The sequence below is a fragment of the Ranitomeya imitator genome, chromosome 5 (assembly GCF_032444005.1).
Source record: "Ranitomeya imitator isolate aRanImi1 chromosome 5, aRanImi1.pri, whole genome shotgun sequence".
NCBI lineage: Eukaryota > Metazoa > Chordata > Amphibia > Anura > Dendrobatidae > Ranitomeya > Ranitomeya imitator.
In genome coordinates this window covers 456,759,586-456,787,247 of record NC_091286.1, presented here as the reverse complement: position 1 = coordinate 456,787,247, position 27,662 = coordinate 456,759,586, and the positions used below count along the sequence as shown (strand labels likewise).

At 43.7% G+C, this 27,662-nt stretch overlaps 1 protein-coding gene across 2 annotated transcripts in view; it reads left to right on the top strand.

Annotated features, from left to right (window-relative positions):
• Positions 1–27,662, top strand: part of FXR1 (FMR1 autosomal homolog 1) — a 95,318-nt gene that overhangs the window by 19,154 nt on the left and 48,502 nt on the right. For both annotated transcript variants that reach the window (XM_069727252.1, XM_069727253.1), the window contains exons 2-3: positions 24,838–24,890; positions 24,981–25,074. In XM_069727252.1, coding sequence (XP_069583353.1) covers positions 24,838–24,890; positions 24,981–25,074 — 147 coding nt within the window. The remainder of the gene's footprint in view (positions 1–24,837; positions 24,891–24,980; positions 25,075–27,662) is intronic.

Here is a 27,662-nt window from a genome sequence, read left to right as displayed (position 1 = left end):
CTCCCTGCGGGCTTCCCTGAGCCCCCCGCAGCAACGCGATGTGATCGCGTTGCTGCGAGGGTCTCCTCACCTCCCTCCCTGCTCGAGCCCCGGATCCAAGATGGCCGCGGATCCGGGTCCTGCAGGGAGGGAGGTGGCTTCACAGAGCCTGCTCAGAGCAGGCACTGTGAAGCCTGCAGCGCTGCATGTCAGATCAGTGATCTGACAGAGTGCTGTGCAAACTGTCAGATCACTGATCTGTGATGTCCCCCCCTGGGACAAAGTAAAAAAGTAAAAAAAAAATTTTCCAAATGTGTAAAAAAAATAAAAAAAAATATTTCAAAATAATGAAAAAAAAATAAATTATTCCCATAAATACATTTCTTCATCTAAATAAAAAAAAAAAACCAATAAAAGTACACATATTTAGTATCGCCGCGTCCGTAACGACCCGACCTATAAAACTGTCCCACTAGTTAACCCCTTCAGTAAACACCGTAAGAAAAAAAAAAAAAAAACGAGGCAAAAAACAACGCTTTATTATCATACCGCCGAACAAAAAGTGGAATAACACGCGATCAAAAGGACAGATATAAATAACCATGGTACCGCTGAAAGCGTCATATTGTCCCGCAAGAAAAGAGCCGCCATACAGCATCATCAGCAAAAAAATAAAAAAGTTATAGTCCTGAGAATAAAGCGATGCAAAAATAATTATTTTTTCTGTAAAATAGTTTTTATCGTATAAAAGCACCAAACCATAAAAAAATGATATAAATGAGGTATCGCTGTAATCGTACTGACCCGAAGAATAAAACTGCTTTATCAATTTTACCAAACGCGGAACGGTATAAACGCCTCCCCCAATAGAAATTCATGAATAGCTGGCTTTTGGTCATTCTTCCTCACAAAAATCGGAATAAAAAGCGATAAAAAAATGTCACGTGCCCAAAAATGTTTTCAATAAAAACGTCAACTCGTCCCGCAAAAAACAAGACCTCACATGACTCTGTGGACCAAAATATGGAAAAATTATAGCTCTCAAAATGTGGTATTGCAAAAAATATTTTTTGCAATAAAAAGGGTCTTTCAGTGTGTGACGGCTGCCAATCATAAAAATCCGCTAAAAAACTCGCTATAAAAGTAAATCAAACCCCCCTTCATCACCCCCTTAGTTAGGGAAAAATAAAAAAAATGTATTTATTTCCATTTTCCCATTAGGGCTAGGGTTAGGGCTAGGGTTAGGGCTAGGGTTAGGGCTAGGGTTAGGGCTAGGGCTAGGGTTAGGGCTAGGGTTAGGGCTAGGGCTAGGGCTAGGGTTAGGGCTAGGGTTAGGGCTAGGGCTAGGGTTAGGGCTAGGGTTAGGGCTAGGGTTAGGGTTAGGGCTAGGGTTAGGGCTAGGGTTAGGGTTAGGGCTAGGGTTAGGGTTGGGGCTACAGTTAGGGTTGGGGCTAAAGTTAGGGTTAGGGTTTAGATTACATTTACAGTTGGGAATAGGGTTGGGATTAGGGTTAGGGGTGTGTCAGGGTTAGAGGTGTGGTTAGGGTTACCGTTGGAATTAGGGTTAGGGGTGTGTTTAGATTAGGGTTTCAGTTATAATTGGGGGGTTTCCACTGTTTCGGCACATCAGGGGCTCTCCAAACACGACATGGCGTCCGATCTCAATTCCAGCCAATTCTGCGTTGAAAAAGTAAAACAGTGCTCCTTCCCTTCCGAGCTCTCCTGTGTGCCCAAACAGGGGTTTACCCCAACATATGGGGTATCAGCGTACTCAGGACAAATTGGACAACAACTTTTGTGGACCAATTTCTCCTGTTACCCTTGGGAAAATACAAAACTGGGGGCTAAAAAATAATTTTTGTGGGAAAACAAAAAGATTTTTTATTTTCACGGCTCTGCGTTATAAACTGTAGTGAAACACTTGGGGGTTCAAAGTTCTCACAACACATCTAGATAAGTTCATTGAGGGGTCTAGTTTCCAATATGGGGTCACTTGTGGGGGGTTTCTACTGTTTAGGTACATTAGGGGCTCTGCAAACGCAATGTGACGCCTGCAGACCAATCCATCTAAGTCTGCATTCCAAATGATGCTCCTTCCCTTCCGAGCCCTCCCATGCGCCCAAACGGTGGTTCCCCCCCACATATCGGGTATCAGCGTACTCAGGACAAATTGGACAACAACATTTAGGGTCCAATTTCTCCTGCTAACCTTGGAAAAATACAAAACTGGGGGCTAAAATATAATTTTTGTGGAAAAAAAAATATTTTTTATTTGCATGGCTCTGCGTTATAAACTGTAGTGAAATACTTGGGGGTTCAAAGCTCTCACAACACATCAAGATGAGTTCCTTAGGGGGTCTACTTTCCAAAATGGTGTCACTTGTGGGGGGTTTCTACTGTTTAGGTACATTAGGGGCTCTGCAAACGCAATGTGACGCCTGCAGACCATTCCATCTAAGTCTGCATTCCAAATGGCGCTCCTTCCCTTCCGAACCCTCCCATGCGCCCAAACGGTGGTTCCCCCCCACATATGGGGTATCAGCGTACTCAGGACAAATTGGACAACAACTTTTGGGGTCCAATTTCTCCTGTTACCCTAGGGAAAATACAAAACTGGGGGCTAAAAAATAATTTTTGTGGGAAAAAAATTTTGTTTTATTTTTATGGCTCTGCATTATAAACTTCTGTGAAGCCCTTGGTGGGTCAAAGTGCTCACCACACATCCAGATTAGTTCCTTAGGGGGTCTACTTTCCAAAATGGTGTCACTTGTGGGGGGTTTCAATGTTTAGGCACATCAGTGGCTCTCCAAACGCAACATGGCGTCCCATCTCAATTCCTGTCAATTTTGCATTGAAAAGTCAAATAGCGCTCCTTCCCTTCCGAGCTCTCCCATGCGCCCAAACAGTGGTTTACTGCCACATATGGGGTATCAGCGTACTCAGGACAAATTGGACAACAACTTTTTGGGTCCAATTTCTCCTGTTACCCTTGGTAAAATAAAACAAATTGGAGCTGAAGTAAATTTTTTGTGTAAAAAAGTTAAATGTTCATTTTTATTTAAACATTCCAAAAATTCCTATTAAACACCTGAAGGGTTAATAAACTTCTTGAATGTGGTTTTGAGCACCTTGAGGGGTGCAGTTTTTAGAATGGTGTCACACGTGGGCATTTTCTATCATATAGACCCCTCAAAATGACTTCAAATGAGACGTGGTCCCTAAAAAAAAATGGTGTTGTAAAAATGAGAAATTGCTGGTCAACTTTTAACCCTTATAACTCCCTAACAAAAAAAAAAATTGGTTCCAAAATTATGCTGATGTAAAGGAGACATGTGGGAAATGTTACTTATTAAGTATTTTGTGTGACATATCTCTGTGATTTAATTGCATAAAAATTCAAAGTTTGAAAATTGCGAAATTTTCAAAATTTTCGCCAAATTTCCGTTTTTTTCACAAATAAACGCAGGTACTATCAAAGAAATTTTACCACTATCATGAAGTACAATATGTCACGAGAAAACAATGTCAGAATCACCAGGATCCGTTGAAGCGTTTCGGAGTTATAACCTCATAAAGGGACAGTGGTCAGAATTGTAAAAATTGGCCTGGTCATTAACGTGCAAACCACCCTTGGGGGTAAAGGGGTTAAAAAAAAAAAATAAATAAAAAAAATCAGATTTTTTTTTTTAATTTAAATCGGATTTTTTTCAATAAACTGCTTTTTGAGGAAAATATTTTACCATCCAAAGGTTCTTCCATCATGAGATAAAGCTGAGTTGTTTAACTCAGTAGAATAAAGGCTGAATATGTGTAACATTCACAATGCCATGCTCTTCCAGAGGTTTCTGTAGGATTAGTGGGCAGTTTCTCTCCTATATTATCACAGACGCTCGCTTTACTTACGCAGTTCTCAAAACTGAATTTGACTCCGCAGAGGTCCCAGCCTCTTCACGGCAAAAATGTTACAACATGAACAGAGTTGAGAGAAAGACCTTAATCCTATTGTTCTACAAACCTATGAATACAGAATCAACCCCTTCAGTGCCAAGTCCAAGAAGTTAGACAATATGTTTCTGATTGTTTGGAGTGGAATAGATCTGCACAACACAAGAAGAATGTGAATCTAAGTGTGAGGAGGAGGAAGGGCAAGCAGACAAGAAAATGAAAGTGAAACTTTGAGCACAATACTGCAGCATAGCCACAGACAGACAAGTCTGGATCTGTTTGTGTGTACGATCTGAGGTTTATTACATTCTTTCCTTATAATGGCAGCAGGCCGTAAAAGAGACCCAGTTTGGGAATATTTTAATGAAGCTCCTTCGCCTATCGGTAAGGCAGGCATGCGTGCAAAATGCAAACGATGCAACAAAGAGATGCAAGGCCTGGTGGCGCGAATGAGGCAACATCATGAGAAGTGCGGTGATGAAGATGAGCTTCATTAAAATATTCCCAAACTGGGTCTCTTTTACGGCCTGCTACCATTATAAGGAAAGAATGTAATAAACCTCAGATCGTACACACAAACAGATCCAGACTTGTCTGTCTGTGGCTATGCTGCAGTATTGTGTTCAAAGTTTCACTTTCATTTTCTTGTCTGCTTGCCCTTCCTCCTCCTCACACTTTTCTTGTCTTGTGCAGATCTATTCCACTCCAAACAATCAGAAACATATTGTCTAACGTCTTGGACTTGGCACTGAAAGGGTTGATTCTGTATTCATAGGTTTGTAGAACAATAGGATTAAGGTCTTTTTCTCAACTCTGTTCATGTTGTAACATTTTTGCCGTGAAGAAGAGGCTGGGACCTCTGCGGAGTCAAATTCAGTTAGGCAGAAACTTTGATTTAAATCACTGATTTAAATCAAGCCTTACTGACTAACTGATTTAAATCACGATTTAAATCACTAGATTTTAATCAAATCCACCCTGCTAAAATCTGATCTTTGTTTTACAAAACTGCCTTGTAATCTGGATAAGATGTCTGAATGGGCAAACACTTCGCAAATGAGATTTATTGTAGGTAAATGTAGAGTATTGCACCTGGGACGGAGTAATCCTATTGCTGCACATACATTAAATGGGAGTGTACTCGGGACTACAGAATAGAAGGACTTGGGTATTCTGGTAGGGGTATGTTTCCACGGTCAGTAAATGCTGCAGGTTGGACGCTTTGTACAGCCACAGCGGACAGATGTTACAGCATAGTGGAGGGGATTTCATGAAATCCCACCTCCACTGTGCGTGCAGGAACGCCTTCGGCATTCCTGCGTAAACCGACATGCAGCCTTTCTTTCCAGACCGCAGCATGTCTGCTTATCTTGCGGAGACGCTCCGTCTCCACAGGATAAATATCACCGTCCAATGTATAGGATGCGGTGATTCCGCACGATTCAATGAACACATGCAGAATAATCAGCGTTTAAAACCCAGCAGCGCATGGGAGGGAGCTGACGTGCTGCGTCCAAAGCGCTGGCGGTTTCTGCCCATGAAAACATACCCTTACAAATAGAGTTCAGCAATTTTTTTCAAAATTCGGTTCCGATCATTATCGGCAGCAAAAATTTGTTTTTGCAATATTCACTGAACACAACCGAACATTAGTGGAGTCAATGGGAGTAGAAATGATCAAATATGTTTGGAACCGATCATCAAACATAAATAGGGTACCAATATGGCACGAATATGGCAAAATCATGTTCGGCGACCAAATATGAACACATTCACTCATCTCTAATTAAAGTAAGCTAAGCAGCAGCTGCATAAGCGAACAAGATTTTAGCGTGTGTAAAGCGATAAAACCCTGCGATCCCAACTTATTGCCCGACCACAAGGGGTAGTAATGGCAGACACTATAAAAAAGGGCTGAATGACTTTTTCAGTACATATAACATTGCGGGTTATAGTTAATTTTGTGACAAAATGAACACAATGGTTGAACTTGATGGATCTAGGTTTTTTTTTTTTTTTCAAACCTTTGTAACTATGTAGTGTGACCAGTTATATCCTGTTTACTTATTTATGGTCACATGCCGATTAGCTACTCTTCCTTAAAGGGAACCGGTCACCCCCAAAATCAATGGTGAGGTAAGCTCACCGTCACCAGGGGCTTATCTAAAGCATTCTGTAATGCAGATAAGCCGCCGATGTAACCTGAAAGAGGAGAAAAAGACCTTAGATTATACTCACCCAGGGGCGGTCCTGCTCCGATGGGTGTCTCAGGTCCGCTTCGGCGCCTCCCATCTTCATTCCATGACGTCCTCTTCTGGTCTTCACGCTGCGGCTCCGGCGCAGGCGTACTTTGTCTGCCCTGTTGAGGGCAGAGCAAAGTACTGCAGTGCGCAGGCGCCGGGGCTCTCTGACCTTTCCGGCGCCTGCACACTGCAGTGCTTTCCTCTGCCCTCAACAGGGTAGACAAAGTACGCCTGCGCCGGAGCCGCGGCATGAAGACCAGAAGAGGACGTCATGGAATGAAGATGGGAGGCTCCGGACCGGATCTGAGACACCCATCGGACCCGGACCGCAGCGGGACCGCCCCTGGGTGAGTATAATCGAACGTCTTTTTCTCCTCTTTCAGGTAACATCGGCAGCTTATCTACAGCATTACAGACAGAATGCTGTAGATAAGCCCCTGATGACGGTGAGCTTACCTCACCATCGATTTTGGGGGTGACAGGTTCCTCGCCCAATGGAAAAATGAGAGAAGCATTAAAAGGTAGTCAGCACATGACCATAAGTTTGCAGAGGACATAGAAGTGTTCATGTGATGACCTCTTCGGGCAAAAAGGATCCTGACAGTGTCAGAATTCGGTAAACTGCAGACAGACTGAATGAAGAAAGTGATGTCTGGCCCAGGGAACCCAATGAATCTCTCCAGTTTTTTGCCACCTAAACTGAGAGGAGTTTAATTTAGAGACAGAGATTCCAGATGTCACTTGCAGGGCTGGTTGCTGTAGTTTTTATAAAATCACTATTATATTAGAGATTATCTCTACCAATACTTGTAAACCTGGTAGTCCCAACAACACCCCCACCACTTATTGGTAACTTTCTGCCTATGCACTGTGTACACAGGATGCTGCTAATCAGTGGTGTGGATGGGGTTATACTCAGCGAACCGGTAGATCTGCAGCAGATAAAACATTTAACGCTACTTTTTGTGGCCATTACCATTGCATTTCTCACAGGATTGTCTGGGAGTGTCCTTGGGTTTTTCTGCAAAATTTCCCGGTGACAACCACTCCTTTCATAAATTGCATAAAAATTATCACCAAAAAAAGTCCATATCTCCCGAACGTTTTGAGGACTTTTATAGGGAGCAAGAGATACATTACAGTATGTGCCCACGAACAGGAATTGCTGTGGTTTTTACGCTGCATATTTATGCAGCATCAAAACCGCTGCGGCCAGATGTTACAGCATAGCAGATGGGATTTTTAGAGCTTCCATTCCACTGTGTATGTGCACTTGCGGATCACCCATAGAAACTGACACGTGGCACGTCTTTCAGGACCGCTGTATGCCAATTTCTCTAGCAGAGACGATAATCTCCGCAACAAAAATTTAATGAAAACAATGTATTTAATGCGGTAAATGGTTCAGTGAATACGTGGATTTACCTTTGTTCAATAGAACGCAGCATTTTTGACCAAACGAAAATACACCATCTAAAATGTTGCTAGCTCCAGATTGTGTTCACATAGCCTAAATGAACAAAAACTGGACACTTTTTGACCTGGTGACGGGTCCTATTACACACAAGTACAGTGGGTTCCTATGAATAAGGCTCACAACTATGCTTAATTACTGATTCTCTATTTTTCTGTACAAATTGAACAATAACGAAATTTGTTAACGGCACAGTCTCATTAAGAAACCACCAGTCCATGCAACCTATTAGACTCATATCTGTCTTCTATGCGCTGAGCTGAACTTGAGCTTGCCTGAGGACATGACACGGTATTAGTCACCATGTAATATCACATTTTCGTTGCAGCGGCCTCTTGATTGGTTGCGGCTTCCCCTCGCACAGGCAGCCTGAGTGCCATTATTGCACGCTCTCAATGGGCTGACGGCTATACTTGTCGCCACACACATACTAGTTAGGCTCAAGGCCGAATGCACTGCTGGCCTATTCTCTTCCTGAGAATAACATAATAAATGGGGTGTTATTTTAGCATGCCCACTCCTCATCAAGTCTGAGGATGGTTGGTCTTTTGGGGAGGCCCATATATTTAAATAGTCAGCCAGATCTGCTGAAATGAGTTGATTGGGCCGTCTTCACTCAAATGCATATGGGCGCATTTTGACATGGACTGGATTTCTCCTTTCTCCGGTGTCTGTTGGATTTGATGGCACTCAAGTTAAGTGTCCATTTTTAAATTACCGTAAGTGGCAGAAGTGATGCCATCCATCTGGAAAGTCTATTCTATAAATGTGAAGAGATGGTTCTGCAACATGTGCATGATATTCTGGTACATGAAACAGCCATGTACATTTCATCAAAAATATATCTGCATGTGAAGATATCCTTATGATTTTGATGCAATATGCTAAAACTGTGTCCATAAGGCTAAGTTCACACTGCGGTTTTGCTGCTTTTTATGCTGTAGATAAGCCCCCGATGTATCCTGAAAGATGAGAAAAAGAGTTATATTATACTCACCCAGGGGCGGTTGGCGGTCTGGTTCTAGTCCATGGGCGTCGTGGTGCGGTCCGGGGCCTCCCATCTTCTTACGATGACGTCCTCTGCTTCATGCTGTGGCTCCGGCACAGGCGTAGTTTCTTATCTGTTGAGGGCACAACAAAGTACTGCAGTGCGCAGGCGCTGGGAAAGGTCAGAGAGGCCCAGCGTATGCGCCCTGCAGTACTTTGTTCTGCCCTCAACAGGGCAAATCAGTACGCCTGTGCCGGAGCCACAGTGTAAACACAAGCAGAGGACCTCATCGTAAGAAGATGGGAGTCCCAGAATCGGACCGGGACGGCCCCCCCCCAGGTGAGTATAATCTAACCTCTTTTTCTCATCTTTCAGGATACATCGGGGGCTTATCTACAGCATTACAGAATTCTGTAGATAAGCCCCTGATGCTGGTAGACTTAGCTCACCATCGATTTTGGGGGTGACTGGTTCCCTTTAAGATTATTAACCCCTTAGTGACAGAGCCAATTTGGTACTTAATGACCAGGCCAATTTTTGCAATTCTGACCACTGTCACTTTATGAGGTTATAACTCTGGAACGCTTCAACGGATCCCGCTGATTCTGAGATTGTTTTTTCGTGACATATTGCACTTCATGTTAGTGGTAACATTTCTTCGATATTACTTGCGATTATTTATGAAAAAAACGGAAATATGGCGAAAATTTTTAAAATTTTGCAATTTTCAAACTTTGTATTTTTATGCCCTTAAATCAGAGAGATATGTCACAAAAAATAGTTAATAAATAACATTTCCCACATGTCTACTTTACATCAGCACAATTTTGGAAACAAAATTTTTTTTTGTTAGGGAGTTATAAGGGTTAAAAGTTGACCAGCAATTTCTCATTTTTACAACACTATTTTTTTTTTAGGGACCACATCTCATTTGAAGTCATTTTGAGGGGTCTATATGATAGAAAATAATGAAGTGTGACACCATTCTAAAAACTACACCCCTCAAGGTTCTCAAAACCACATTCAAGAAGTTTATTAACCCTTTACGTGCTTCACAGGAACTGAAACAATGTGGAAGGAAAAAATGAACATTTAACTTTTTTTTTGCAAACATCTTAATTCAGAACCATTTTTTTTATTTTCACAAGTGTAAAAACAGAAATGTAACCATAAATTTTGTTATGCAATTTGTTATGCAATTTCTCCTGAATACGCCAATACCCCATATGTGGGGGTAAACCACTTTTTGGGCGCACCACAGAACTTAGAAGTGAAGGAGCGCCGTTTGACTTTTTCAATGCAGAATTAGCTGGAATTGAGATCGGACGCCATGTCACGTTTAGAGAGCCCCTGATGTGCCTAAACAGTGGAAACCCCCCACAAGTGACACCATTTTGGAAACTAGACCCCTTAAGGAACTTATCTAGATGTGTGGTGAGCACTTTGAACCCCCATGTGCTTAACAGAAGTTTATAATGTAGAGCCGTGAAAAAAAAAAAATCGCATTTTTTCTACAAAAATGATCTTTTTGCACACAAATTTTTATTTTCACAAGGGTAACAGGAGAAATTAGACCACAAAAGTTGTTGTGCAATTTCTCCTGAGTACGCTGATACCCCATATGTGAGGGTAAACCACTGTTAGGGCGCACCGCAGAGCTTGGAAGAGAAGGAGTGCCGTTTTACTTTTTCAATGTAGAATTGGCTGGAATTGAGATCGGACGCCATGTCGCGTTTGGAGAGCCCCTGATGTGCCTAAACAGTGGAAACCCCCCCACAAGGGACACCATTTTGGAAACTAGACCCCTTAAGGAACTTATCTAGATGTGTGGTGAGAACCTTGAATGCCCAAGTGCTTCACAGAAGTTTATAATGCAGAGCCGTGAAAATAAAAAAGATTTTTTTTTCCACAAAAGATTTTTTTAGCCCCCAAGTTTTTATTTTCACAAGGGTAACAAGAGAAATTGGACCCCAAAAGTTGTTCAATTTGTCCTGAGTATGCTGGTACCCCATATGTGGGGGTAAACCACTGTTTGGGCACACGGCAGAGCTCGGAAGGGAAGGAGCGCCTTTTTGGAATGCAGACTTTGATAGAATGGTCTGTGGGCATTATGTTGCAATTGCAGAGCCCCTGATGTACCTAAACTGTAGTAACCCCCCACAAGTGACCCCATTTTGGAAACTAGACCCCCCAAGAAACTTATCTAGATGTGTGGTGAGAACTTTGAATGCCCAAGTGCTTCACAGAAGTTTAGAATGCAGAGTCGTGAAAATAAAAAATATTTTTTTTTTCACAAAAAAGATATTGTAGCCCCCAAGTTTTTATTTTCACAAGGGTAACAAGAGAAATTGGACCCCAGAAGTTGTTGTCCAATTTATCCCGAGTACGCTGATGCCCCATATGTGGGGGTAACCCACTGTTTGGGCGCACGGCAGAGCTCAGAAGGGAGGGAGCACCATTTGACTTTTTGAGCGCAAAATTGGCTGTCGTGTTTGGAGACCCCCTGATGTACCTAAACAGTGGAAACCCCCCAATTCTAGCTCCAACCCTAACCCCAACACACCCCTAACCCTAATCCCAACCTGATCCATAATCCTAATCACTAACCCTAACCATAATCACAACCCTTACCCCAAAACAACCCTAATGTCAACCCTAACCATAACCCTAATCAAAACCCTAAATCCAACACACCCCTAATCCTAATCTCAACCCTAACCTCAAACCTAACCCTAATTCCAATACACCCCTAATCACAACCCTAACCTTAACCCTAATCCCAAACCTAACCCTAATCCCAAGCGTAACCCTAATGCCAACCCTAACCCTAATACCAACCCTAATCCAAACCCTAACCCTAATCCCAGCTCTAACCCTAACTTTAGCCCCAACCCTAGCCCTAACTTTAGCCCCAACCCTAACCCTAGCCCTAAGGCTACTTTCACATTTGCGTCGTTTGGCATTCCGTCGCAATCCGTCGTTTTGGACAAGAAACGGATCCTGCAAATGTGCCCGCAGGATGCGTTTTTTGCCCATAGACTTGTATTGCCGACGGATCGTGACGGATGGCCACACGTCGCGTCCGTCGTGCACTGGATCAGTTGTGTTTTGGCGGACCGTCGGCACAAAAAAACGTTCAATGAAACATTTTTTTTGTACGTCGCATCCGCCATTTCTGACCGCGCATGCGTGGCCGTAACTCCGCCCCCTCCTCCCCAGGACATAGATTGGGCAGCGGATGCGTTGAAAAACTACAGCTGCTGCCCACGTTGTGCACAATTTTCACAACGTGCGTCGGTATGTCGGGCCGACGCATTGCGACGGCCCCGTACCGACGTAAGTGTGAAAGAAGCCTAACCCTAAATTTAGCCCCAACCCTAGCCCTAGCCCTAACCCTAGCCCTAGCCCTAACCCTAGCCCTAACCCTAGCCCTAACCCTAGCCCTAACCCTAGCCCTAACCCTAATTTTAGCCCCAACTGCTGTTCTCCTGCCGGCCGGCAGATGGAGACAGATGGCGGGCGCACTGCGCATGCGTCCGCCATGTTCTTCTGCCGGCGGCCAGGAGGAGCAGCAAGAGGATCCAGGGACACAGGTGAGTATTGTAGGGTCCCCGAATCCCCCTATTTCTCTGTCCTCTGATGTGCGATCACATCAGAGGACAGAGAATTACACTTTACTTTTTTTTTTTTTTGTGGTCGCCGGTAAACAGTTAATTACCGGCGATCGCAAAACGGGTCGGTAAAACCGACCCCGATCATGCTCTTTGGGGTCTCGGCTACCCCCGGCAGCCGAGACCCCAAAGATTCTCCCGGTGCCGGCGGGCGCATGCGCATGCGCCCGCCATTTTGAAGATGGCGGCGCCCACCGGGAGACACGAGGAGCATCGGGGGAGCTAGGTGAGTATTGGGGGGCCACCTGGGACCCCTTTTCTCTGTCCTCCGATGTGCGATCACAGACAGACAGACAGGACAGAGAAATTAACCCCTTAAGCCCCGAGGGTGGTTTGCACGTTAATGACCGGGCCAATTTTTACAATTCTGACCACTGTCCCTTTATGAGGTTATAACTCTGGAACGCTTCAACGGATCTTGGCGATTCTGACATTGTTTTCTCGTGACATATTGTACTTCATTTTAGTAGTAACATTTATTCGATATAACTTGCGTTTATTTGTGAAAAAAACGGAAATTTGGCGAAAATTTAGAAAGTTTCGCAATTTTCCAACTTTAAATTTTTATGCCCTTAAATCACAGAGATATCTCACGCAAAATACTTAATAAGTAACATTTCCCACATGTCTACTTTACATCAGCACAATTTTGGAACCAAAATTTTTTTTTGTTAGGGAGTTATAAGGGTTAAAAGTTGACCAGCAATTTCTCATTTTTACAACACCATTTTTTTTTTAGGGACCACATCTCATTTGATGTCATTTTGAGGGGTCTATATGATAGAAAATACCCAAGTGTGAGACCATTCTAAAAACTGCACCCCTCAAGGTGCTCAAAACCACATTCAAGAAGTTTATTAACCCTTCAGGGGTTTCACAGGAATTTTTGGAATGTTTAAATAAGAATGAATATTTAACTTTTTTTCACACAAAATTTATTTCAGCTCCAATTTGTTTTATTTTACCAAGGGTAACAGGATAAAATGGATGCCAAACATTGTTGTACAATCTGTACTGAGTACGCTGATAGCCCATATGTGGGAGTAAACCACTGTTTGGGCGCATGGCAGAGCTCGGAAGGGAAGGAGCGCCATTTGACTTTTAAATGCAAAATTGACAGGAATTGAGATGGGACGCCATGTTGCGTTTGGAGAGCCACTGATGTGCCTAAACATTGAAACCCCCCACAAGTGACACCATTTTGGAAAGTAGACACCCTAAGGAACTTATCTAGATGTGTGGTGACCACTTTGACCCACCAATTGCTTCACAGAAGTTTATAATGCAGAGCCGTAAAAATAAAAAATCATATTTTTTCACAAAAATGATCTTTTCGCCCCCAATTTTTTATTTTCCCAAGAGTAAGAGAAGAAATTGGACCTCAAAAATTGTTGGCCAATTTGTCCTGAGTACGCTGATACCCCATATATGGGTGTAAACCATTGTTTGGGCGTATGGCAGAGCTCGGAAGGGAAGGAGCGCCATTTGACTTTTCAATGCAAAATTGACTGGAATTGAGATGGGACGCCATGTTGCGTTTGGAGAGCCCCTGATGTGCCTAAACATTGGAACCCCTCACAAGTGACACCATTTTGAAAAGTAGACCCCTTAAGGAACTTATCTAGATGTGTGGTGAGCACTTTGACCCAACAAGTGCTTCACAGAAGTTTATAATGCAGAGCCGTAAAAATAAAAAATCTTATTTTTTCACAAAAATGATCTTTTCGCCCCCAATTTTTTATTTTCCCAAGGGTAAGAGAAGAAATTAGACCACAAAAGTTGTTGTGCAATTTGTCCTGAGTGCGACGATACCCCATATGTGGGGGGTAAACCACTTTTTGGGTGCATAGCAGAGCTCGGAAGGGAAGGAGCGCCATTTGACTTTTCAATGCAAAATTGACTGGAATTAAGTTGGGACGCCATGTTGGTTTGGAGAGCCCCTGATGTGCCTAAACATTAAAACCCCCCACAAGTGACACCATTTTGGAAACTAGACCCCATAAGGAACTTATCTAGATGTGTTTTGAGAGCTTTGAACCCCCAAATGTTTCACTACAGTTTATAACGCAGAGCCGTTAAAATAATTTTTTTTTTTTTTCGCAAAAATTATTTTTTAGCCCCCAGTTTTGTATTTTCACAAGGGTAACATAATAAATTGGACCCCAAAAGTTGTTGTCCAATTTGTCCTGAGTACGCTGATACCCCATATGTGGGGGGGAACCACTGTTTGGGCACATGGCAGAGCTCGGAAGGGAAGGAGCGCCATTTGGAATGCAGACTTAGATGGATTGGTCTGCAGGAGTCACGTTGCATTTGCAGAGCCCCTGATGTACCCAAACAGTACAAACCCCCCACAAGTGACCCCATATTAGAAACTAGACCTCCCAAGGAACTTATCTAGATGTGTTGTGAGAACTTTGAACCCCTAAGTGTTTCACTACAGTTTATAACGCAGAGCCGTGAAAATAAAAATTTTTTTTTTTTTTCACAAAAATTATTTTTTAGCCCCCAGCTTTGTATTTTTACAAGGGTAACAGAATAAATTGGACCCCAAAAGTTGTTGTTCAATTTGTCCTGAGTACGCTGATACCCCGTATGTGGGGGGGAACCACTGTTTGGGCGCATGGCAGAGCTCGGAAGGGAAGGAGCGCCATTTGGAATGCAGACTTAGATGGATTGGTCTGCAGGCGTCACGTTGCATTTGCAGAGCCCCTGATGTACCCAAACAGTAGAAACCACCCACAAGTGACCCCATATTGAAACTAGACCTCCCATGGAACTTATCTAGATGTGTTGTGAAAACTTTGAACCCCCAAGTGTTTCACTACAGTTTACAACGCAGAGCCGTGAAAATAAAAAATCCTTTTTTTTCCCACAAAAATGATTTTTAGCCCCCCAAATTTTTATTTTCCCAAGGATAACAAGAGAACTTTGACCCAAAAAGTTGTTGTCCAATTTGTCTCGAGTACGATGATACCCCATATGTTGGGGTAAACCCCTGTTTGGGCGCACGGGAGAGCTCGGAAGTGAAGGAGCACTGTTTTACTTTTTCAATGCAGAATTGGCTGGAATTGAGATCGGACGCCATGTCGCGTTTGGAGAGCCCCTGATGTGCCTAAACAGAGGAAACCCCCCAATTATAACTGAAACCCTAATCCAAACGCACCCCTAACCCTAATCCCAACTGTAACCCTAACCACACACCTAACCCTGACACACCCCTAATTCTAATCCCAACCCTAATCCCAACCGTAAATGTAATACAAACCCTAACCCTAGCCCTAACCCTAGCCCTAACCCTAACCCTAATGGGAAAATGGAAATAAATACATTTTTTTTAATTTTATTATTTTTCCCTAAGGCTAGGTTCACATTGCATTAGGGAAATCCGTTTAGCACTAGCGGATTGCGCTAACGCAATGTCTTTTTAGGTGTCGTGTTTAGTGGTCGCGTTAACGTCCCCGCTCTGGAAGATCGGGGATCGGACCTCGGGCGCGCCGCGGACGCTGCAAGCAGCGTCTGAGGCGCGCCACAAAAGAACGGCACCTTGCTAGCGCGAGCCGAAAATGGCACGCTCTAGCGATGCGCTACACCCGAAAATCACATTGCTGTCAATGGTTGTGCTAACGGACCCGTTGCACGGCGTTAATTGTGACATTTTCGCCGTGCAACGCTGTCCGTTAGCGTTAACCCATTAACGCAATGTGAACCTAGCCTAACTAAGGGGGTGATGAAGGGGGGTTTGATTTACTTTTATAGCGAGTTTTTTATATCGGATTTTTATGATTGGCAGCCGTCACACACTAAAAGACGCTTTTTATAGCAAAAAAGTTTTTGCGTCTCCACATTTTGAGACCTATAATTTTTCCATATTTTGGTCCACAGAGTCATGTGAGGTCTTGTTTTTTGCGGGACGAGTTGACGTTTTTATCGGTTACATTTTCGGACATGTGACAGTTTTTGATCGCTTTTTATTCCGATTTTTTGTGAGGCAGAATGACCAAAAACCAGCTATTCATGAATTTCTTTTGGGGGAGGCTTTTATACCGTTCCGCGTTTGGTAAAATTGATGAAGCAGTTTTATTCTTCGGGTCAGTACGATTACAGCGATACCTCATTTATATCATTTTTTTTATGTTTTGGCGCTTTTATACGATAAAAGCTATTTTATAGAAAAAATAATTATTTTGGCATCGCTTTATTCTCAGGACTATAACTTTTTTATTTTTTTGGTTATGATGCTATATGGCGGGTCGTTTTTTGCGGGACAAGATGACGTTTTCAGAGGTACCATGGTTATTTATATCCGTCTTTTTGATCGCGTGTTATTCCACTTTTTGTTCAGCGTTATGATAATAAAGCGTTGTTTTTTGGCTCGTTTTTTTTTTTTTTTTCTTACGGTGTTCACTGAAGGGGTTAACTAGTGGGCCAGTTTTATAGGTCGGGTCGTTACGGACGCGGCGATACTAAATATGTGTACTTTTATTGTTTTTTTTGTTTTTTTTTTATGTAAAGAAATGTATTTATGGGAATAATATTTTTTTTTTTCTGCTTTATTTAGGAATTTTTTTTTTATTTTTTTTTACAAGTGTGGAAATTTTTTTTTTTACTTTTTCACTTTGTCCCAGGGGGGGACATCACAGATCACCGATCTGACAGTGTGCACAGCACTCTGTTAGATCGGTGATCTGACATACAGCCGGGCAGGGTTAGAGCTGCAGCTGCAGCCTGATCCTGACCCGGAAGTGCTCCCTGCAGGACCCGGATGCAGCCCGGCGGCCATTTTGGATCCGGGGACTGCAGGGAGAAGACGCTCGGTACACGGTGAGCACATCACCGTGTACCGATCGTCTCAGGGAAGCCCGCAGGGAGCCCTCTCCCTGCGCGATGCTTCCCTGCACCGCCGGCACACCGCGATCATCTTTGATCGCGGTGTGTCGGGGGTTAATGTGCCGGGAGCGGTCCGTGACCGCTCCTGGCACATAGTGCCGGATGTCAGCTGCGATAGGCAGCTGACACCCGGCCGCGATCGGCCGCGCTCCCCCCGTGAGCGCGGCCGATCGCATATGACGTACTATCCCGTCCATGGGAATTAAGTCCCAGGTCACCTGGACGGGATAGTACGTCATATGGGATTAAGGGGTTAAAAAGAGATCGCGTTTGTTTTTTTTTTTTTTAGTTTTTTGCGATCGCCGGTAAACGGTTAATTACCGGCGATCGCAAATGCGGGGTGGGTTAAAACCCCCCCGAATCATGTTAATTAACGGCGCTGTGGTTTAAGTACCCTTAGCGGCCGCCGTTAAAAGGCGTATCGGCGGTCGCTAAGGGGTTAAAGGACTTTATTCTGCCTGTTTGTTTATTTAACATATAACTATAGAATTAGTAATGGATAGGTGTCTTATAGTCTTATAGATTCCTCTCTATTACTAAGCTGTGGGCTTGATGTCACCGGACAATACAAAGCTGACAGAAACCCCAGAAATATTACCCCACTTGCCACCGCTACAGGGCAAGTGGGAAGAGCCGAGCAAAGTGCCAGAGTTGTCGCCTCTAATAGATGTACCTTTTCTGGGCAGCTGCGGGCTGCTATTTTTAGGCTGGGGGGGTCAATATCCATGGCCCCTTACCAGCCTGAGAATACCAGCCCCCAGCTGTGAGCTTTAGCAAGGCTGGTTGTCAAAAATGGGGGGGAGGGGACACCCACACCGTGTTGTTTTATTATTTTTTTTTAATTATTTAAATAATTAAATGAGGTTTGAGGACCCCTCTATTCTTTATAACCAGCCTTGCTGAAGCTGAGGGTTGCAGCCCCCAGCTGAGAGTTTAGCCTGGCTGGTTACAGAAAATACAGGGGAACCCATACCAGGTTTTTTATTTATTTAGTTATATCGCAGGCGGCGGGTGAGAAATACCCCCATCATCCGCTCTTGCTGTCACTGTTATTAGCGGCAGCAGGTGTCGGATGATGGGAGTAATAGTGCAAAATGCCCCCACCTACTGTCATTGTTCTGACTTGAGTATAACTCTCATCATTCTCATCACCTGTCAGCAGGATTGTGCTGAGTAACCTACAGACAGTGTCACGTTGGCACTATTATACTGATTAAAATGATACCTTGGTTGATGAAATCCGTCCTGTGGTTGTTGTTGTTTAATCTTTTTCAGTTAATGATATGCTTGTGCTTCGGGGTGGGGGGTCTTTATGTGGTTCTCTGCTGCTAAGCTATTCATACTGATGGCTTATGACAGTTCATTGATCCCTCAGTGACCTGCCCCCTATTTTACATAAAAAAGCTGCGCTGTGGTTTAAGTACCCTTAACTGCTGCCGTTAATCGTGTATCGGCAGTCGTTACGGGGTTAAAAATACATTTCACGACTGGTGTAGGACGAGAGAGGACCCTGCCAGCGAGGGCTCACAATGTACAAACATGCAGGCGATCTGATCGCTTGTATGTAGCAGAGCCGTTCGGATTATGGCAGCTTCTAGCCTCCTATGGAGACTGTCGAAGCGGGCAAAAAGTAAAAAAAAAAAAACTATTAAAATAAAAAAAAAGTTCAAATCATCCCCTTTAGCCCCATTCAAAATGAAAGAATAACAAAAAAAATAAAACGTACACACATTTGCTATTGCCTCGTTCAGAATCACCCGATCTATCAATATAAAAAAAATTAACCCAATCGCTAAACGGCGTAATGAGAAAGTCAAAATGCCAGAACTGAATTTTTTGTTCATTAAAAATGCAATATTGGGCAATCAAAAGTGACTACACCAAAATGGTTTCATTAAAAACTTCAGCTTGGCGTGCGAAAAATAAGCCTTCACCCCACCCGAGATCACGAAAAATGGAGACGTTACGGGTACCAAAAAATGGCACAATTTTTTTTTTTTTTTTTTTTTTAACAAACTTTGCAATTTTTTTTCACCACTGAAAAAAAGAACCATCGACGCGTTTGTTGTCTATGAACTTGTAATGACATGGAGATTCATAATGGCGGGTCAGTTTGAGCATTTAGTGAAGATGGTAAAAGAGCAAACAAAACAAAACTGTGGGATTGCACTGTTTTTGCAAATTCACAGCACTTGGAATTTTTTTCCAATTTTCGAGTACCTGACATGGAAAAGCCAATGGTGTCGTTGAAAAGTACAACTCGTCTTGCAAAAAAGCAAGCCCTTAGACATTGTCATTTTGACCAAAAACAAAAATATATGGCTCTGGGAAGAAGGGTGGCAAAAAATGTAAAATGCAAAACCAAAAATACCTCTGCTCGTTAAAGGGGTTAAAGAATGATTAACAGGTCTGTTAGAGCCAGAATTCTTGCTGGTTGGTAGGTGATGAAATACTTTCATGCAATAAAATGCAATTTAGGTACCGTATTTAAAAATCATACTATGTGATTTTCTGTTTTTGTTTTTAGATTCTAACTCTCAGTTGCAGTGTATCTACCATAAAAATTAAACTTCTTAATTCTTTGTAGGTGGACTTCCCCAGTGTGTGTGTGTGTGTTTCTTTTACACTCTCCTCCCTCAGTCTATTCAAGAATAAAATTGGATATATGCATGGCCCCATAGAAAAATATTGGTCGAGTGCGATCTGATGCTTTGTCGGATCACATTCGGACCAAAAATTGTCTGCCCGAACACTATCAAACGTATTACCGCAAAAAGATAATATTTGTAAGGCACTGTGGAACTAATGGCAGTATTTAACCCCTTCATGACCCAGCCTATTTTGACCTTAAAGACCTTGCCGTTTTTTTGCAATTCTGACCAGTGTCCCTTTATGAGGTAATAACTCAGGAACGCTTCAATGGATCCTAGCGGTTCTGAGATTGTTTTTTCGTGACATATTGGGCTTCGTGTTAGTGGTAAATTTAGGTCAATAAATTCTGTGTTTATTTGTGATAAAAACGAAAATTTGGCGAAAATTTTGAAAATTTCGCAATTTTCACATTTTTAATTTTTATTCTGTTAAACCAGAGAGTTATGTGACACAAAATAGTTAATAAATAACATTTCCCACACGTCTACTTTACATCAGCACAATTTTGGAAACAAAATTTTTTTTTGCTAGGAAGTTATAAGGGTTAAAATTTGACCAGCGATTTCTCATTTTTACAACGAAATTTACAAAACCATTTTTTTGAGGGACCACCTCACATTTGAAGTCAGTTTGAGGGGTCTATATGGCTGAAAATACCCAAAAGTGACACCATTCTAAAAACTGCACCCCTCAAGGTGCTCAAAACCACATTCAAGAAGTTTATTAACCCTTCAGGTGCTTCACAGCAGCAGAAGCAACATGGAAGGAAAAAATGAACATTTAACTTTTTAGTCACAAAAATGATTTTTCAGCAACAATTTTTTTTATTTTCCCAATGGTAAAAGGAGAAACTGAACAACGAAAGTTGTTGTCCAATTTGTCCTGAGTACGCTCATACCTCATATGTGGGGGTAAACCACTGTTTGGGCGCAGGGCTTGGAAGGGAAGGAGCGCCATTTGACTTTTTGAATGAAAAATTGGCTGCACTCTTTAGCGGACACCATGTCACGTTTGGAGAGACCCTGTGTGCCTAAACATTGGAGCTCCCCCACAAGTGACCCCATTTTGGAAACTAGACGCCCCAAGGAACTTATCTAGATGCATAGTGAGCCCTTTAAACCCCCAGGTGCTTCACAAATTGATCCGTAAAAATGAAAAAGTACTTTTTTTTCACAAAAAAAATTCTTTTAGCCTCAATTTTTTCATTTTCACATGGACAGCAGGATAAAATGGATCCTAAAATTTGTTGGGCAATTTCTCCTGAGTACACCGATACCTCACATGTGGGGGTAAACCACTGTTTGGGCACATGGTAAGGCTCGGAAGAGAAGGAGCGCCATTTGACTTTTTGAATGGAAAATTAGCTCCAATTGTTAGCGGACACCATGTCGCGTTTGGAGAGCCCCTGTGTGCCTATGCATTGGAGCTCCCCCACAAGTGACCCCATTTTGGAAACTAGACCCCCCAAGGAACTTATCTAGATGCATACTGAGCACTTTAAACCCCCAGGTGCTTCACAGAAGTTTATAATGCAGAGCCATGAAAATCAAAAATAATTTTTCTTTTCTCAAAAATGATTTTTTAGCCTGGAATTTCCTATTTTGCCAATGGTAATAGGAGAAATTGGACCACAAATGTTGTTGTCCAGTTTGTCCTGAGTACGCAGATACCCCATATGTGGGGGTAAACCACTGTTTGGGCGCACGGCAGGGCTCAGAAGGGAAGGCACGCCATTTGGCTTTTTAAATGGAAAATTAGCTCCAATCATTAGCGGACAGCATGTCGCGTTTGGAGAGCCCCTGTGTGCCTAAACATTGGAGATCCCCCACAAATGACCCCATTTTGGAAGCTAGACCCCCAAAGGAACTAATCTAGATGTGTGGTGAGCACTTTGAACCCTCAAGTGCTTCACAGAAGTTTATAACGCAGAGCCATGAAAATAAAAAAAAAAAAATTCTTTTCTCAAAAATGATTTTTAGCCCGCAATTTTTTATTTTCCCAAGGGTAACAGGAGAAATTTGACCCCAAAAGTTGTTGTCCAGTTTCTCCTGAGTACGCTGATACCCCATGTGTGGGGGTAAACCACTGTTTGGGCACATGTCGGGGCTCAGAAGGGAAGTAGTGACTTTTGAAATGCAGACTTTGATGGAATGGTCTGCGGACGTCACGTTGCGTTTGCAGAGCCCCTGGTGTGCCTAAACAGTAGAAACCCCCACAAGTGACCCCATTTTGGAAACTAGACCCCCCAAGGAACTTATCTAGATATGTGGTGAGCACTTTGAACCCCCAAGTGCTTCACAGACGTTTACAACGCAGAGCCGTGAAAATAAAAAATCATTTTTCTTTCCTCAAAAAATGATGTTTTAGCAAGCAATTTTTTATTTTCTCAAGGGTAACAGGAGAAATTGGACCCCAATAATTGTTGCGCAGTTTGTCCTGAGTATGCTGGTACCCCATATGTGGGGGTAAACCACTGTTTGGGCGCACGTCGGGGCTCGGAAGTGAGGGAGCACCATTTGACCTTTTGAATACAAGATTGGCTGGAATCAATGGTGGCGCCATGTTGCGTTTGGAGACCCCCCTGATGTGCCTAAACAGTGGAAACCCCTCAATTCTAACTCCAACACACCCCTACCCCTTATCCCAACTGTAGCCGTAACCCTAACCCCAACACACCCCTAACCACAACCCTAACCCCAACACACCCCTAACCCTAACCACAACCCTAATTCCAACCCTAACCCTAAGGCTATGTGCCAACGTTGCGGATTCGTATGAGATTTTTCCGCACCATTTTTGAAAAATCCGCGGGTAAAAGGCACTGCGTTTTACCTGCGGATTTACTGCGGATTGCCAGTGTTTTTTGTGCGGATTTCACCTGCGGATTCCTATTGAGGAACAGGTGTAAAACGCTGTGGAATCCGCACAAAGAATTGACATGCTGGGGAAAATACAACGCAGCGTTTCCGCGCTGTATTTTCCGCACCATGGGCACAGCGGATTTGGTTTTCCATATGTTTACATGGTACTGTAAACCTGATGGAACACTGCTGCGGATCCGCAGCCAAATCCGCACCGTGTGCACATAGCCTAATTTTAAAGGTATGTGCACACGCTGCTGAAAACGCGGATCCGCAGCAGTTTCCCATGAGTTTACAGTTCAATGTAAACCTATGGGAAACAAAAATCGCTGTACACATGCTGCGGAAAAACTGCACGGAAACGCAGGGGTTTACATTCCGCAGCATGTCACTTCTTTCTGCGGATTCCGCAGTGGTTTTACAACTGCTCCAATAGAAAATCGCAGTTGTAAAACTGCAGTGAAATGCGCAGAAAAACCACGGTAAATCCGCGATAAATCCACAGTGGTTTAGCACTGCGGATTTATCAAATCCTCTGCGGAGAAATCCGCAGAGGACCAGAATACGTGTGCACATTCCTACCCCTAACCCTACCCCTAACCCTACCCCAACATTAGTGGAACAAAAAAATAAAAAATAATCTTTATTTTTTTTTATTGTCCCTATTTATGGGGGTGACAAGGGGGGGGGGGGGGGGGGCATTTACTATTTTTTTTATTTTGATCACTGAGATAGGTTATATCTCAGTGATCAAAACTCACTTTGGAACGAATCAGCCGGCCGGCAGATTCGGCGGGCGCACTGCACATGCGCCCGCCATTTTGGAAGATGGCGGCGCCCAGGAAAGAAGACGGACGGACCCCGGGAGGCTAGGTAAGTATAAGGGGGGAGATCAGAGCACGGGGGGGGGGATCGACACACTGGGTGGGGGATTGGAGCACGGTGGGGGGGATCGCAGTGCGGGGGGGTGGATCGGAGTGCGGGGGGGGGGGGTTTGATTGTAGCACGGGGGGAGCGGACAGGAGGACGGGGGAGCGGAGCACAGGACGGAGGGGAGCGGACCACAGATCGGGGGGCGATCGGTGGGGTGGGGGCACATTAGTGTTTCCAGCCATGGCCGATGATATTGCAGCATCGGCCATGGCTGGATTGTAATATTTCACCAGTTTTTTAGGTGAAATGTTACAAATCGCTCTGATTGGCAGTTTCACTTTCAACAGCCAATCAGAGCGATTGTAGCCACGGGGGGGGGGGGGGGGGGGGTGAAGCCACCCCCCCGGGCTAAACTACCACTCCCCCTGTCCCTGCAGGCCGGGTGAAATGGGAGTTAACCCTTTCACCCGATCTGCAGGGACGCGATCATTCTGTGACACAGCATATGCGTCACAGGTCGGATTGGCACCGACTTTCATGACGCATACGCTGTGTCACAGGTCGGGAAGGGGTTAAGTGAGTAAAATAAAGTGACTCTTGTCAGATTTAAAGACAGAGGCCTGGTCATTATTCTGAGCCAAAGTAAAAAATGTTTGTACAAAAGTCCTTAAAGATTAATTATGGCTAAAAAGTGTGAACCAAACAGAAATTGGATACACCACACCTCCTTAACCTCTTCATGACTGAGCCAGCTGAGCTTAAAGGGACTCTGTCATCCCAAAAATTGTATCTGAGGCATCAGGGGCTTATCTACAGCATTCTGTAATGCCGCTGCTCTCTAACTTCCTCTTCGTGTCCAATTTGTCCAAAGACGGGGACAGTTCCGCCAGCACTGATTGGGTGTCGGGGTCACACGTCGTACAGCCGCACAAGAGCCCAGGGAACGCGAGTGCCTACACCGTGAGAACTATAGGCTTTATTTTATCAGGGCAAAGCTTGGGGTATTAGAAGGGGTTGTCCTCGTAATAGACAGCTCCTTTAACATTCCGCATCTAATGAAATTCCAGTAAAAGCTATCGACTCATAAAGAAAAACTACAAGACCGATTTGTCATTTTTTTTCTTTCTATGAAGATTCAAGTAAATTGATAGACTGAGATTGAATTAAACACTGCATAGAACACATTATAAAGTAAATTATAATTCATTTTTTTCTTAACTTTTGTATGCATTTTTAAACCATTTTTGTTTTCTGCTTTCAGGGATTCATCAAAGATGTCCATGAAGATTCGCTCACAGTTGTTTTCGAAAACAAGTATGTATGCCGTTTTTATATCTTCCATGTAACCATTGGCTGTATGCTCACTTGCTCTGTTCCAATCTGCTGTTGCCCTCTTATTCTCAGCTGGCAGCCGGAACGTCAGGTTCCGTTCCATGAAGTTCGGATGCCACCCCTACCTGACATCAAGAAGGAAATAACCGAAGGGGATGAGGTTGAAGTAAGTGTCAAATTTCTCTTTTGTTGTTTGCCATCAAAGTTAAGTTTATTTTACGATACTTACAGACAAGTACATATACATTTAGGCCACATTGATTTGTGTTAGAATGGTTGCTACATTTCTGTGGGAAAGTCACAGTAGAATACATGTGAATGGATTCAACCAATCTTAATATGGGTTAGCCTCAGTGTTCTGCAGTTGAGATAATGTGTGGATTGTCTATGAGGAATCTGTGGCAATATTAAACATTGTTTTCATCATTCCTTGGTTTTTTTTTTTTTGTTTTGTTTTCCTTTTCAATATGTTCTAAATTGCGGATGTGTTATTGGTTGAACATCAACAGATTCTTTACCTGCAAAATTCACTTTTAATTCCTGTTAGGCTATGTTCACACCTTGCGTCGGGTCCCTGCGGGTTCTCCCGCAGCGGATTTGATAAATCTGCAGGGCAAAACAACTGCGGTTCTCCCTGCAGATTTATCGCGGTTTGTTCCGCGTTTTCCGCTGCGGGTTTCCGCCTATACTATTGATGCTGCATATGCAGCAATATGCAGCATCAATAGTAATGTTAAAAATAATAAAAATTGGTTATACTCACCCTCTGATGTCCGGATCTCCTGGGCGCTGCACCCGGCGGTCCGGTTCCTAAGATGCTGTGGGAGAAGGACCCTTCGTGACGTCACGGTCATGTGACCGCGACGTCACCGCAGGTCCTGGTCGCACAGCAACTCTGACCGGACAGCCGCGTGCAGCGCCCAGGAGCTCCGGACATCAGAGGGTGAGTATAACCAGATTTTTTATTTTTTAACCCCAAATATGGTTCCCAGGGCCTGGAGGAGAGTCTCCTCTCCTCCACCCCGGGTACCACCCGCACATTATCCGCTTACTTCCCGCAACGTGGGCACAGCCCCATGCGGGAAGTAAGCGGTTCAATGTATTCCTATGGGTGCAGAATCGCAGCGATTCTGCACAAAGAAGTGACATGCTGCGGGTTGTAAACCGCTGCGTTCCCGCGCGGTTTTTCCCGCAGCATGTGCACAGCGGTTTGCGGTTTCCATAGGGTTTACATGTTACTGTAAACGCTATGGAAACTGCTGCGGACCCGCAGCATCAAAATCGCGGCGGTTCCGCGGTAAAAACCGCTAAGTGTGAATATAGCCTTAGAGTTCTTAATGTGGGAACGTGGATTTATGTAATCCTGTAGATTAGAGCTCAATTTGGCATGTAGCTTTGTACATGCTGCAAGAACTGTGAGCATGTAGAGATAATGGCAGACGCCAACATTTCTTTTTACTACCAATTAGCCCAGGCCACATTTCCAACAAATGTAGCTATGAACCAACTGGTATTATTCTACGGTACATGCTGCTATTGAAAGTCTGATTTAGACCTTAAAATGTCACGTGAGTAGGGTTGAGCGAAACGGGTCGTTCATTTTCAAAAGTCGCCGACTTTTGGCAAAGTCGGGTTTCATGAAACCCGATCCGACCCCTGTGCGGGGTCGGCCATGCGGTACGCGACTTTCGCGCCAAAGTCGCGTTTCAATGACGCGAAAAGCGCAGTTTCTCAGCCAATGAAGGTAAACGCAGAGTGTGGGCAGCGTGATGACATAGGTCCTGGTCCCCACCATCTTAGAGAAGGGCATTGCAGTGATTGGCTTGCTGTCTGTGGCGTCACAGGGGCTATAAAGTGGCGTTCCCGCCGACCGCCATGTTACTGCTGCTGATCTGAGCTTAGGGAGAGGTTGCTGCCGCTTCGTCAGAAGCAGGGATAGCGTTAGGCAGGGTCCATTAGCCACCAAACCGCTTGTGCTGTAGCGATTTGCACTGTCCCAACACCACCTTCGGTGTGCAGGGATAGTGGAAGCTACATTTTTTTTTTTTTTTTTCTCAGCGCTGTAGCTCATTGGGCTGCCCTAGAAGGCTCCCTGATAGCTGCATTGCTGTGTGTACGCCGCTGTGCAAACCAACTGCTTTTTTCAAAGCACAAATCCTCTTGTTCCTTCCTTTCTGCACAGCTATCTTGTTTGTTTGTCCACACTTTTTATTTAATTTCTGCATCAGTCCACTCCTTATTGCTGCCTGCCATACCTGGCTGAGATTACTGCAGGGAGATGGTAATTGAAGGACAGTTCCTTTTTTTTTTTTTTTTTTGTGGGAGATTAAGATTGGCATTTCTGCTAGAGTGCCATCCCTGTGTGTGCCATCTCTCAGTCAGTGGGCCATAGAAAGCCTATTTATTTTTTTGCTTGATTTGGGTTCCAAAATCTACCTGAAAAAATCAGTACATCAATCAGTGGGAGAAAAATATTGGCCTCTGGGCTTGTGTGCCAGTCTTGACTCCTGGGTGTGCCATCTCTCTCTCTCTCTCTCTCTCTAATTGTGCGCCATAGAAAGCCTATTATTTTTTTTGCTTGATTTGGGTTCCAAAATCTACCTGAAAAAATCACTACATCAATCATTGGGAGAAAAATATTGGCCTCTGGGCTTGTGTGCCACTCCTGACTCCTGTGTGCGTCATCTCTCACTCAGTGGGGCATAGAAAGCCTTTTTTTTTTTTTTTTTTTATTTGGTTTCTAAATTGTCATTG